The sequence below is a fragment of the Hyperoodon ampullatus genome (assembly GCF_949752795.1).
Source record: "Hyperoodon ampullatus genome assembly, chromosome: 9".
In the NCBI taxonomy this organism is placed as follows: domain Eukaryota; kingdom Metazoa; phylum Chordata; class Mammalia; order Artiodactyla; family Ziphiidae; genus Hyperoodon; species Hyperoodon ampullatus.
The window spans coordinates 49,394,156-49,407,316 of record NC_136922.1 but is presented as its reverse complement, the minus strand read 5'-3'; the positions used below and the strand labels follow the sequence as shown (position 1 = coordinate 49,407,316).

The following is a 13,161-nucleotide window of genomic DNA, read 5'->3' as shown; positions in this document are numbered from 1 at the left end:
AATCTCCTTCTCAAATCAATATCTCTCTCTTTCTCTTCCTCTTTTCCTCTCTCAAACACACACACCAATTAAAATGTATGTATGTGTTAAAAAGAATCTCAGGTACATACTAATATTTTACGTCCCAGGATAAGTTTTGTTTGTTTGTTTGTTTTTGTGGTATGTGGGCCTCTCACTGTTGTGGCCTCTCCCGTTGCGGAGCGCAGGCTCCGGACGCGCAGGCTCAGCGGCCATGGCTCACAGGCCCAGCCGCTCTGCGGCATGTGGGATCTTCCCAGACCGGGGCACGAACCCGCGTCCCCTGCATCGGCAGGCGTACTCTCAACCACTGCACCACCAGGGAAGCCCATGTTTGTTTTTAATGAGGTAACATTCATCAGACATTCAATTCCCAATATCCTGTTCCTATAATACACAGGAAGGCCTGACTAGATTTCCTACTGTCCAAGCCTAATTTTTTATTACTGTTTTTCATATCACCTTCCTCCACAAAAACAGTCCCCTATGTCTGGTTCGTTGCCAATGGTTTACAAACATGCTGAAACCTTTTCCATGACTGGGTAGTCTTCATCAGAGATTACATTTAAGGTAGCAGAGTGGGGGGAAAGGTTCAAACCAAAGTAGCATGCTAGAATAAGAGCCTAAGGAGGATGCTGAATCAAAAACCCATCAGGGGGCCTCCCTGGTGGCGCAGTGGTTGAGAGTCCGCCTGCCGATGCAGGGGATACGGGTTCGTGCCCCGGTCTGGGAGGATCCCATATGCCGCGGAGCGGCTGGGCCCGTGAGCCATGGCTGCTGAGCCTGCGCGTCCGGAGCCTGTGCTCCGCAACGGGAGAGGCCACAACAGTGAGAGGCCCGCATACCACAAAAAAAAAAAAAAAAAAAAAAAAAAACCCATCAGGAAAAGTGGAGGTTCAGCCCTGGGGAGACTAAGAAAGAATCATAAGCCCAAAGAATCAGGGGAAAGTTCAAGGCTCTGCTCAGAGGTGTCAGGCAGAGATGGGACTGCACCCAGATGCTGCCTGCTTCAGCATCCACTTTCAATGCATCTTGTCTACCTCAAGATGCAGTGTTTGCCAGGCTCAATGCCAAGTGTGAGATATAAAGCCACATAAGAGATTGTCCAAAATGTCAAGGATGTTACATCAAAATGGCAAGTGGGTGGTCTTAAGAAATAAAGAAGGCAGACCTAGATTCAAACACCAGTAATATTAGGATCCTCTTAGAGATTTGTGGTTTGTGATTGGATGGGTTGGCTTAAAGTATCACAGGCGTGTCTGAAAATTTTTCTTTTTTTAAATAATTAATTAATTAATTAAATTTTGGCTGTGTTGGATCTTCATTGCTGCGTGCGGGCTTTCTCTAGTTGCAGCGAGTGGGGGCTACTCTTCGTTGCGGTGCACGGGCTTCTCACTGCCGAGGATTCTCTTCTGGCAGAGCACGGGCTCTAGGTGCGTGGGCTTCAGTAGTTGTGGCTCACGGGCTCAGCTGTTGTGGCTCACAGGCTCTAGAGCGCAGGCTCAGCAGTTGTGGCGCACAGGCTTAGTTGCTCCACGGCATGTGGGATCTTCCCGGACCAGGGCTCGAACCCGTGTCCCCTGCATTGGCAGGTGGATTCTTAACCACTGCGCCACCAGGGAAGTCCTGGCATGTCCGAAAATTTGGATTAGCTTGACAAACCACTTGAAGAGCCAACATGCGTGCAGACCAACCACTGCCGTATTCCCCAGCCACTCCTCAACCTACCCTCTTAGCCTTTTGACACTTCTCTCTCCAAGACCATTGGTAAACCCCTAATTTCAAGTGTGCTGGCTTCTTTTTAGTACTCATCTTGTATCATACCGTCTGCTACTCATTCTTGCAGCACTCTCTCCTCTCCCTCAGCACCTCTCGTGAATGATTCTTTGGCACAGGCTTCAAGCTTGCCCCTCTTTCAATTCCAGACCTACATTTCGACTGCCGGCTTAACGTAAGTGTCATCTCCAGAGACTCAAATGTACCATGTTTAAAATACAAATCGGATCTTTCTCCCCTACTCTGCTGCTGCTTCTATTTTCTATCATAGAAAAGCTGAAAACTCTTGCATGAATGTTAGACATCTCTGAACCTGTTTAGCACATAGCACAATGCTCTGCACATTTATCAGTACATATTTAATAAATGAGTAGCTTATTGCATTAAAAAGTCTTAACTCTATACTCAAGACCATTCATAACATGTCCTTACCTCCGACTCTATCCAAACCAAAATTACTGCCTATTATTCCTTAGGACAAATCCTCAGAGTCCACTGGGCTGTCCCCACTTCTCACCTTCCACCTGGGAGTTCCATGCTGATGTCCACAGCCAGGTCTTTGTAGCTTTGCTTCTCCCCCACCCCTCCCCACCGACTGGCTTCCTTACTATCTGTCAAAGTCTATGCATCTTTCAAGGCCGGTCCTATCACCTGTCCTAGATAATACCTTCCTTGACCACATCAGACTAAGGTAACGAGCAATATGCCATCCTCCCAGTCTCCGAATTCCTCTGGCACCTAACATCTGTACCACAGAATTTAGCACCTGGCTACCTACTTGTTCGCCTTCTTTGGTATAAACAAACCAGAAAGCCACAGACAAGGGATTCACAGACATGGTAAATTCCTCCTTGAGTTTTTCCCAAGAATGTGTCTTTGAGGAGGAATTTATATTCTTCCTTTCTTCATATGGGGAAATCTACGTACCTCCTTGGGACACGATGTGTTTTCCCCTTTGTCTTAGTTATCAGGAAATTTAGAGCTGATTCATTACCAGATTGTAATCATCAGGATCCTAGCATTAGCTATCGATTCTATCTGCCTCTGTTGTATGTGTATTCTTAATTTTGCAGTATATTTAATTTGTAAGACAACATAAGTCCTTTTGGAACAAAACGAGAAAATAGGCTCCCAAGTAAACAATTTCTTCTTCTTATTTCATAATTTTCATTTTCCTACCTGGATTTCAAGTCCTCATGAACACTCAGATCTTGTATTTCTATTGATTTCCCAAAGTAGGAAGCATATGGTAGGTCCTCAGTAAATCATTGTTGATGAATCAATACTTTTAGATATCCTAAGTGAAATAATGTACTTTATTAAGGTAGGTTGGATTATTTTAAACAGTGTTGGAAACACGTCCTAAAAATTACATAATTCTAACAAAGGGCCCTGAGTATATCTATTTCTGCTAGCATTTTGTTAAATGTTTAAAATATCAGAAGAAGGAAAACACACAAAAAATCAAAAGTGAAAGATTTGGCTATTACAGTATCTAAGCATAACACTTAACACAAGCAAGAAGATTAATGAAATCAATAGTTTACTGCCATGAACACTGACCAATGACGGAGTGCGTTTTTTCCCACAAGCCCAAAGCCCTGCCAGCTGCCTCTGTGGTAAACAAGACATTCAGGTGGTGTCTGACTTATTTTTTCTCCCCTTATCCTCATTTTCACTCCCCCTTCCTAACATAAGGTAGCAAACATTAAAATCGGCTTTCAATAAACTACCTGTGCCAGTCATCAGATTCTTTTCTTCCCCCTTTTTTTTTTTTTTTTGGCAGGGGCTGGGGGGAAAGAAGGGGGTTCCTGTTTTAAGCTCACGCAGGGAGAATACTTTAACTTTGAAAGAAACCACAAGAATGTAATCATCAAGTCACAGCCAGACTTAGCCTGTGTTCATACTTCCTGTCCTTTTACCCCGCCCCAACCTGAGCCGCCCCCCACGACCCCGCCAAGTATTCACTCACCAACACATAACTATAGCTGCTAAATATTTATACAGCCATGTGTGAATAATCCATATAAGTGCAAACACTTTTGAGACTTAAAATTCACCCAGCTGACTGGGCTTTATTGTTGTGCGAGAAGGGCTTGCTGAATCCTTTCTTTTGCTCTTTTAACCAGAGCGGAAGTGTTTGCCTTTTCATTTCACGGATATGCTGCGTGAGTTGCCCTCCCCAGCCTTCTCCTTCTAAGCACTAATGTTTGAAGAGAGAATGAGAGTAACAAATAACAGATACAACTATCTACACAGTTATGAGATTCAAAGATACCTCCCCCCGCCACCTCCTGATCTAACCCGCATGTCATGTCTGATGTTGGAAGATAAATGAAAACTCATCTCTATTCCCCAAAGTAGCTGTGTTTGGATCAGACCAGTGTAGGTCCATCTTGGGCAGCCTCATATGACCTCTTAGCCTTGCAAATCGTCCAGGGTTCATAATTAATACTAGGTTATTTTCCCATGCCCATCTTTAGTATCCTGAATCACCTCACCTCATGCTTAGCTGGTGTTTCCATTTTGAATAGAAGTTGATTTCAGTTTGGTTTAGGCAAAATAAAATAAGGTAAGCAGATCTGTTGCAAAGCAGGAAGCATATCAAATGTATTCCACGTCTGAACTGAATGTTTTGAACTTCTGCTGTGTGGGATTCTCTGTGCCAGTTCTCTCCACCGTTAAAATAAACGCAACTGTCAGCTATCCTACTCCTGAATATAATGTAAAAGATACATTGCATTCAACACCAGGAGACACAGGGGTGCAGACCCACAAAAAACTTGCCTTGACCCTTTGAAAATGTGCCCTTCACATGTATGTAGGACACATATATAACAATTGAATGTATACGATATACATTAGATTGTTGAGCAAGTAAAATGAAATATTTAATTACTTAGACAATTTTACCATTAGATTTTAAACCTGGGTATTTGGTTATGTGACTTCTTGAAAAGAAATGAAATTTGTACAGCAGGTTCTTATTAGTTATCCATTTTATACATATTAGTGTATATAAAATTCAAAAATTCAAAAAAAAGAAATGAAATTTGTCTAAATGTTATATTTACTAAATGTAGTGCGACCACTAACGTCAGATTAGCTCTGAGAACTGGCAAGTGTTTACCCGGGGAATTTAGACATAAGTGATGAAGGGAGAATCAAGGTGTAATGGATCTAGGTTTATAACTTTATCTTTTTAAATTTTTAAGAATTATATGTTTGTAAATTTATATATATATATATGTATGTATATAATTTATAAATATATATTAAGTATAAATTTGTTTACAATGGGGAGAGAGTTTATAAGCCAGATGCTAGAGTGGATGGAGGTGGACAGTTTAAGGACCAGAGTGGAAATATTCTGCCACTTAATCTACCCACTAATAAAATGCAGTTGTGCAGTTTAACCCGCAATAGGAACAAATAAATAAAGCTGCTTAAGCCTGCAAATATGTCTATACTAGCTCCGCCTTCTAACTTTTCAAGGCACGGCTACAACCACACTTCTGGCTGCTTCTAGGTCCAGCCCTAGGTCATCCTCTACACCGGCTAATCCTTCACACCAGTCTCCATCCCATCCCGCCTGCCTCCTCATACAGGCTCTCATCCACCTGAACATTTCATATCGAATGTTTCTTTCTCTAACTAACGTCATGTTGCCTATGAAACCACTTGGCCGTGGTAGGAGTAGAATTGGAGCAGCAGTAACCAAAGAGGGGCTCTTCTGGACTTGCTTGCTTCCTTCTACAGCCACAGAGTCTGTCAGAGAGAGACGGTCAGTCCAGAGGACGGCCACCCACATGGTACCAACGAGCCAACTGTCGAGTGACCGTCTCTGCCCTGCCTCGACTCAAATAAGCCCAGAGGCAGAACTTACCAAAAGAGCCCTAGCAGCTGAGGTGAATGCAAACAGCTCAATTCAGAAGAGCACCCCTGCTTGCTGAGTGTCTTCACAAGGATTCTGTACAGATTTGTTTCACTAAAATGCCTGTTTTAAAGGAGAACCTTTAGGTGGAGCTGATATGCATAAAACTCGTGCTGGTGTGGGGAAATACTCCTTTTCTGAATGAGAGAGGCAAAGCTGGTAGCTTTTCCCGTGGCTTGAAACACTCAAATACTAGTCAGAACCTGTGAATATGTATACATTCTTTTATATGGATTTATCCTCTTTATTGGTGGCGCCTCCTGGATTAGAAGGATTCTTCCATGCAAATAAGCCATAGAGGAAGGTAGTGCAGCAAAGAACACCTTTTATGTGGCTTCAGTACTTATTTAGCAAAACTTCTACATTTATAGAGAGGCAAATGCTAAATTCCTGGATTTCTATAACCTTCTTTGTAATTCTTTTAACTAATTCAAGTTTTAAAGTCCTTAAATGTATTTTTGGTTAATGTACACAAACAACAAACAGACCCACTGTACATCTTCTGTTAAGAATAGCTCACCCAAAGTGTTTATGCCTGATTTTGAATTTCTGACCATGGTAGAAGCAGGTAAAGATATGATTTGGGTATCATGAGTATTGTTACAATATTAGCCACAGAAATTAAGATAAATACAGGATACTTTGTGCTTTAGAAAGACACTACGTTAAGTTGCAAATAATGTTTTCCAGCCATAGTACCAAATTCGCAACACTTCTTTTGGGCCAAGAAAGTTGGTGGTTTGGTTTGGTTTGGTTTGTGAGTTTGGGTTTGTTTGTTTGTTTAAGCACTTTTTTTTTATGGTAGAAGCATCCATTTTTGTGTGAGCTTGAAGTTTGGGGGTCCTTTGGTGGTTTTTTAAAAAGTGATATTGTGGTCTCACATTTTAATGTTTCCTGGAAGAACTAGCTGGCTATTTATTTTAATTACTTCACAGGAACCCACATGACAATTTTTGAAGGACATTTTCTTATTACTCATTGTTTAGTATTTTGGTCATCATTTTTCCCCCAACAAGATATAGTTTTCAAGGTAAGATTCCATTTGTTTTCCTTTTATTTCAGAATAAAAATATAGAAATTCTACTGTTAGTTTTCCACCCCGACCTGACCTACCCGTGAAATACGCCCTTCCCCACTCCCCCCTCACCGAAAGAAAGGTTCATGGTTTGGGTAGGCATTTCTAAGTTGGCTTTGAGAGCTAATCATTTACAGGCAAATGCAACCTCAAGAACCACAGTGTTTGGAGGTGTTAGGGGGCATTTTAACACAAATCTTCCTATTCACCAACCTGCAAAAAAACCCTAAAGCCCATTAGGATGCCTTGAGCTGCCTGATAGGGGGGAAAAATCATATAGAGGAAAATAAAACAAACACTATATTCCCTGGATATGACTTTGGTACATTTCTAACGTCAGAAATAGAAATTCACCTCTCATGAAATCATTTTACAGTTAACTGATTGGAAAAATACGCAGCTCCAGTCATTGTCAGAAGTATACTTATAAAATCAAAGCTCAATCCAGAGATCGTCTTTATTGTAAAACGTTGATGGATGTTGTAACTGTTCATTTTTGAACAGAGTTCACTACCTGCCTCTCTCATGTAAATTTAATATTCTTTACCCCTTCTCTGGTCAAATAAGAGGTCTTTTATAACTTTTATTATTTCAATTTTTCTCACTGAAAACTACCCTCGTACATCTTTGTGTATTTTGGTGAAATACAAAGTAAAAAAGAATCACTATGATATGAATTCCACAGAACATCATGGAAGATGGCTTTAATTATAATACTTAGTTTTGAATAACTCTTTGTGAAACTTTCACATGCTTTATTCCACTCAGCCCTTACCACAGAACAGAGTCATAGAATCACAAAGCCAGTGGGAACCCTTGAGGTCAGTTGCTCTAGCTTTCCATCTTACAGATGAAAAATAAACTTCACATCCAAGAATGTTAAGTTAAATGTCCCAAGGTCTGTAGTTTTTCCACTTTCTCCTACTTCCTTTTCTATTCCATGTTCCCTGTGTTATCCCCATCTATCAGATGAGTCCCTCACCCAAAGTTGTATAGACATTCAGTGAACTTGAACCCGGATCTTTGCCTCTTAGCATCATTTTATTCTGCTCTCTAATGCATGGCCTGCTTTAATCTCTGCTGGCTAAAGGCCTATTTCCATCCTGTTTCCTAGTTTTCAGGAAAGAAAGACTTCTGTTAGTGTCACAAGGTGCTGAGGATGCCAGGAATTGTATGGGTAACACATCTTCAGGATTATTAATAACCGATTCAGGAAGTGAAACATTGTGCATGTGATATTTTTGAACTCTTTCTACAAGTTACAGTGTGCTTAGTAAGTACTGGTTGAATTGACGGGGACAGCAAAGTGGAGAGGTAACAGATCTTTTGCTCTTTCTGTAAAGACCGAAGACCTTCACTGTGTTTCATAGAGGACCACACGGTTCCAGCATATAGAGGATGTTGCTTAACAGCTAGAAAAACCAGAGAACCAAATCCAACACCACCACTTACAACCTTCGTGGCCTTGGGAAAGTTACTAACTTTCCTGAACTATAATTTTCTCTTCTGTAAATACCGTCTACCTTACAGAGATTTTATGCGGATTAAATTAGACAATGTGTGTATAGAGTCAGGCACACGCAAGCACCCAATAATGTACCCTTTCCTGCCCTTCAAGTCTGTCTGCGAGGTGACTGGTAGCCTGCTTCTCCGCTCTGTCTGAGAATCAGGGCATTAAAATCATGCTGGTCGGTGTTTGGATATTTTAACATTTCGGCACAGTTCTGGAAACCCGTCTAAAACACAGGGCGTCGCAGCTTTATTTCATTGGCATGTGTCACACATACCGTAGTCTGCGTTACAAGGCAGTTTTCCCTTTTGTTCTCTAACAGGTCTCTGATACCAAACAGGGCATCAGAAAAGAGAACACGCAAGTGAAGGGGTTTGTGTCTAGTGAAATTTGATTGTCTTAAAAAACGCTTTCTACGGTAACACATAGTGGAATGATATTTAATTTATTAAATGGCCTTGAGTATTTTGCAGGGTTAATATTTAAAATCACCAAACTCTCTGTATCTTTAATATATATAAATGATATTATAGGATCCTCCTCAAAAATCATTGGTCACATTTGCCCCTACACTCTCCACCTTTTCAAAACTTATAGTGTTCTAAAATCGGTGATAATGCAATAGCAAGCTATAACAACTCTGTAGATACAAACATGTTTCAAAATTCAAAAACAGAATCTTTAGACCCTAGTGCTTTTGATATATTTTGTTAATATTTCATGATATATATGTAAATTATGAAATGTTTTATATTAAGTGTTTGAGACAAATTTTCAATGAGGTTTTCAGCTTACCTTTTGAGTCTCAAATAAGATAGAATGGAAAACTCCTCTATTGAAAAAACTGCACTTAATATTCAGAATAGCACTGCTTACTCTTATAAGAGTGGCATTAGCCTATGCCTATGCCATGTGCCGTTCTAAACGTGGGAACTGTTGCTTCATAGATGTCGGTCCCCTTGGTACCCTAAAAATGCCTTGTATCTCGACCAAGACTTCTTCATCCTGTGAATTTATCAAGGTTAGATAGAACAAAGCCTTTGAAAATATAAATCCTTCTCCCTGCCCCAAACATGCACAATCTGTAGCTTAGAATTACTTGCACAGTGACTTCAGTCTTGGAGGTGGGAGGTGATAAGGGAGCTGAAGAAAACCTAGGGAATAATAGCATTTCAATACAATACTGTTAAACACGAGAAAATTGGTTTTTGGTAAGATGAACAAAGCAGTTATTTCCAGATGTTTAAAAAGTAAAATCTCCAGGATATACTAGAGTTTTGACCAAGTTTCTTCAAAAGGAAGACACCAAAAGAAAAAAGGAAAGAAATAACACTAGAGATTAGCAGTATAATTTGAGAGAATTAACATATTGAATAATATCAACTGCTTAGAAGATGACTTTTTAAAGCTAGATGGTTTTCTAATTGATCAAAGCAAGGACTGAAGATGAGTTATGTGTGTATTGAATGTATGTGTGCATCTATGTCTAGACCTCTATGTACTCAGTTATGCTATCAGCTGGGTTATTAAGAGAAGATACTGAGAACTGACTTTTTAAAGCATGTGTAAGTCTTTTCTACTCTTTGATTTTAGGAAAAATGTGTTACTCATATTCTCTAACAAATAGTGACTAGCTAGCTACAAAATCAAGAATTTGGGGCAGGAATAATCTTCTACAAAGACTTAGAATTTAATATTCACAAGTAGTCAGTGAAGGAGCAGCTACTCCACCCTGCCTTTTTTTATATTAATAAGAAAAAAAGATGATATAATCATATTAATTTAAGGTCATTGGGTATTCAGATTTACTGAAGAAGGTAGTTTGAATCACCTCGTCCAAGCAGTGAGAGGAAGAAAAAAAGCTACATAAATAGCAAATAGGCAGATAATCTTAGCTCCAAATTACAGTGCACATATGGGATATAATGAACTTTTTGGCATAAAAGAGGTATAGGGTATTAAAATACAAAACTGTAAGGCTAAATGTCCATTTAATTCTTTTTGAGATCTCAATGTCACATGTTCGTTTTATGTACTTCTTAAACTAAAAATAAGACCACACACACCACCCGCCCCACACATACAATGTCCCATCTAAAATCTTCCGTTGCTTTAATAGTCTTACAGTTGTGTTCACGTCTCAGAAACGCCAAAGCAAGATAATTCCTGGAAAGAGAAATCATATATAGTCACTACCTTAACAAAGTTTTGCATTAGGTTTAGGCTGTGGGAGTTTTATTGTCTTCCCATGATTTTTCTCACCTTGATTTCAGCACACGCATTTTGTGCATTTTATTTTCACTCACAGTACATTTGGGGAGTTTGCTCGAATATTTGGAGCTGATTCCCCACAGGTACATTCTTTGAACATTTTCTGCAGAAAGTATTTGATTGTTCATATTGTATGTTGCCGTTTTCTGATCTTATTACTCTGGCCTGTACAGGCATTCAGCTGAACCCATGAAAAGAGTACAGACAGCTGACTGGATGAAGAAGACATTGGGGGAAAAAACTCCCATTGTTTAGATTTCTGTCAGAGGATATAAGAATGCTTAATTTCTTTTATCTCTAGGGCTTTCATTATCATTTAAATTTCATTTTACATTAATTGATCAGGGATTAGTAGAGCCATTATGCAGAAATTAGAATAAGACAAGCCAGATGGAATGAATAATTCATGAAGTCCAATTACGTTTTATTTCTGGTGTACTTTCAAACTTGCCTCTGACTTCTGTGCTATTTTGATGTGACAATATTCACAGGAAATCAAGAGTGCCATTTTAATTTATTGTATCCCTCCGAAGGGGAAGCATTTGTATGCAGTAGGGGTGTACTAGTGCATTTTCCCCCAAAACACCGATTTCAGGGCACTTAGAAATACTGAGTAATCCAGAAAACGTGGTCCGCCTCCTACGAAGGTTCAGGGGCATTGCATTGAGCCCCGCCAGTCCACCTGATTTGGGTGAACTGGCCCTGGAGAGAGAGACCAGAGACTCAGAACCGTGAGATTTTTCACCTCCCAGAAGAGCTACAAATCCCTTTAAAATATGTATCCCCATCCCCGCCGCAGAGGAGCCATTAAAGTATAAATTTGGCCTCGAGTTGGATTGGAAGCAGAGTTGCAGCTACAGAAAACGACCGCGAGGTGGCAGGCGTTGCCTTCAATGGCAAGGGTTCTGGGTCCCCGGGACCGCCGGGGCTTCCAGAGTCTTCCCCGCGGGTCTGATCCCGGCAGGCAGAGCACGCCTGGGTTCGGGCCCTGAGCGACTCGCAGAGCGTAGCCCGGCCAGAACTCCGAGCTCCTGGGCAGCCCCGGCCACCTGTCTGGAATGTCTCGCACGACTGTGTCTGAAACCGCCTTCCCCCGCCCGTCCCAGCCCCCAGCCCCTAGCCCCTTAAGAGTCCCTCCCCGCCTCCCCCGCCCCCTCCCCCCACCGTATTTACTTATGCCAGTGGACAGTTCTAGTAACATTAAAGCTGCGGTCCACTTTCTCGAGGACTTTCATCTCGGGAAGTTTTATGACACTTTGTGAATGTGCAAAGTTTTTAATTAGGCTCGCTAGACAGCCCGAGGCAGCCGCAGCGCCACAAAGTCTTCACGGTCTCTCTGCTTTACAGCACAACAAGCCGCTCTACTCCTTTGAAGACAATGCAGACTATGTGTACGATGTCATGTGGTCCCCCGTGCATCCCGCGCTCTTTGCCTGCGTGGACGGGATGGGGCGCTTGGACCTCTGGAACCTCAACAATGACACCGAGGTGAGCGGCGGCGCAGGCGCCGGGCCGGGCGGGCTGGGAGGGGGGCGCCGTCGGCCTCTCTCCGTCTCCCCCTCTCTGAAATGGCCTTTTTTGGACAGACCCTCCAATTGCAGCTGGGCTGCCGACCCCCCATTCTCCGCTGCTGTGCAGGGTATTGGCAGATGCGTTGGCCCCAAATCATTTAATCTCACTTCATCCCTAAACCGTAGCGGAGTCTTGGACAATTGACGACCCTTCTCTGCAAAGAGCAAAACCATACGTGTTCACGCCTTTTACTGCGGGAAAGGACACTCGGGCATATTTCAGGGTGTTGAAATAACTCTATTGGCAAACACTTGGAAAAGTAAGCTTTTGTGGACTTTGACTTGAGATAGGGCTTTTTAAAAGGGCTATTTGCCAGTGTTTGCTACTTGCACAATTTCTGTTTTAAATCCATAAAAGATGATTCTCTTGACTGTTTATGTTTAGATCTAGTCTCCATTTGAAATTTACAAGGTGAATAATCCTTGACTAAGATACCGAACTCACAGACAGACTTATAAGTTTCTAACTCTGAACATGTATGTTAAACTCAGTATTTTTTAATGAGATTTTAACGTCACATTTAGAGTCCTTCACAAGTGAAAAAATTTTTCAAAAAGCAATTAACAATAAGGAAATAGTCTTTTTAAAAAATTTGCTATATATATTGTTTTAAAAATTATGCCACATATATTTTTCCCTTTTTACACTTTCTCAAAATTATTGAGGTGCTAATTCAGGTAGCAGAGTTTTTGGTTGGGTTTTTTTTAAAAAAACGTGAATATTAAATGTCCTTCAGTTTAATACAATAACATGGTCTCGTCGTCATCTCCTGGTCTGTGATTCAGGGCAGCTCTCCATCAATAAGAATGGACAGGTAAGAAGAACAAGTGCTGAAAACTACATGTCAAGTGGAGAACGAGAGAGAGGTCTTTTGAAGTGTTCTGAGCAGGAAACAGCTCAGCCTTTTTAATTAGGAAGCCTACAGCTGGAGGATATGAGGAGGAACGGGCTCCCCTAGTATTTTTTTCTGGGAGGGGGCAGGGAAATATCCTTCAGGTGTTATTA

At 41.2% G+C, this 13,161-nt stretch overlaps 1 protein-coding gene across 1 annotated transcript in view; it reads left to right on the top strand.

Moving 5' to 3' along the window:
• Positions 1-13,161, top strand: part of DYNC1I1 (dynein cytoplasmic 1 intermediate chain 1) — a gene marked incomplete at its 3' end in the record, with an annotated part of 339,428 nt that overhangs the window by 303,718 nt on the left and 22,549 nt on the right. Inside the window, exon 15 of the mRNA XM_079712020.1 lies at positions 11,932-12,072. Within this exon, the coding sequence (XP_079568146.1) occupies positions 11,932-12,072 (141 nt within the window). The remainder of the gene's footprint in view (positions 1-11,931; positions 12,073-13,161) is intronic.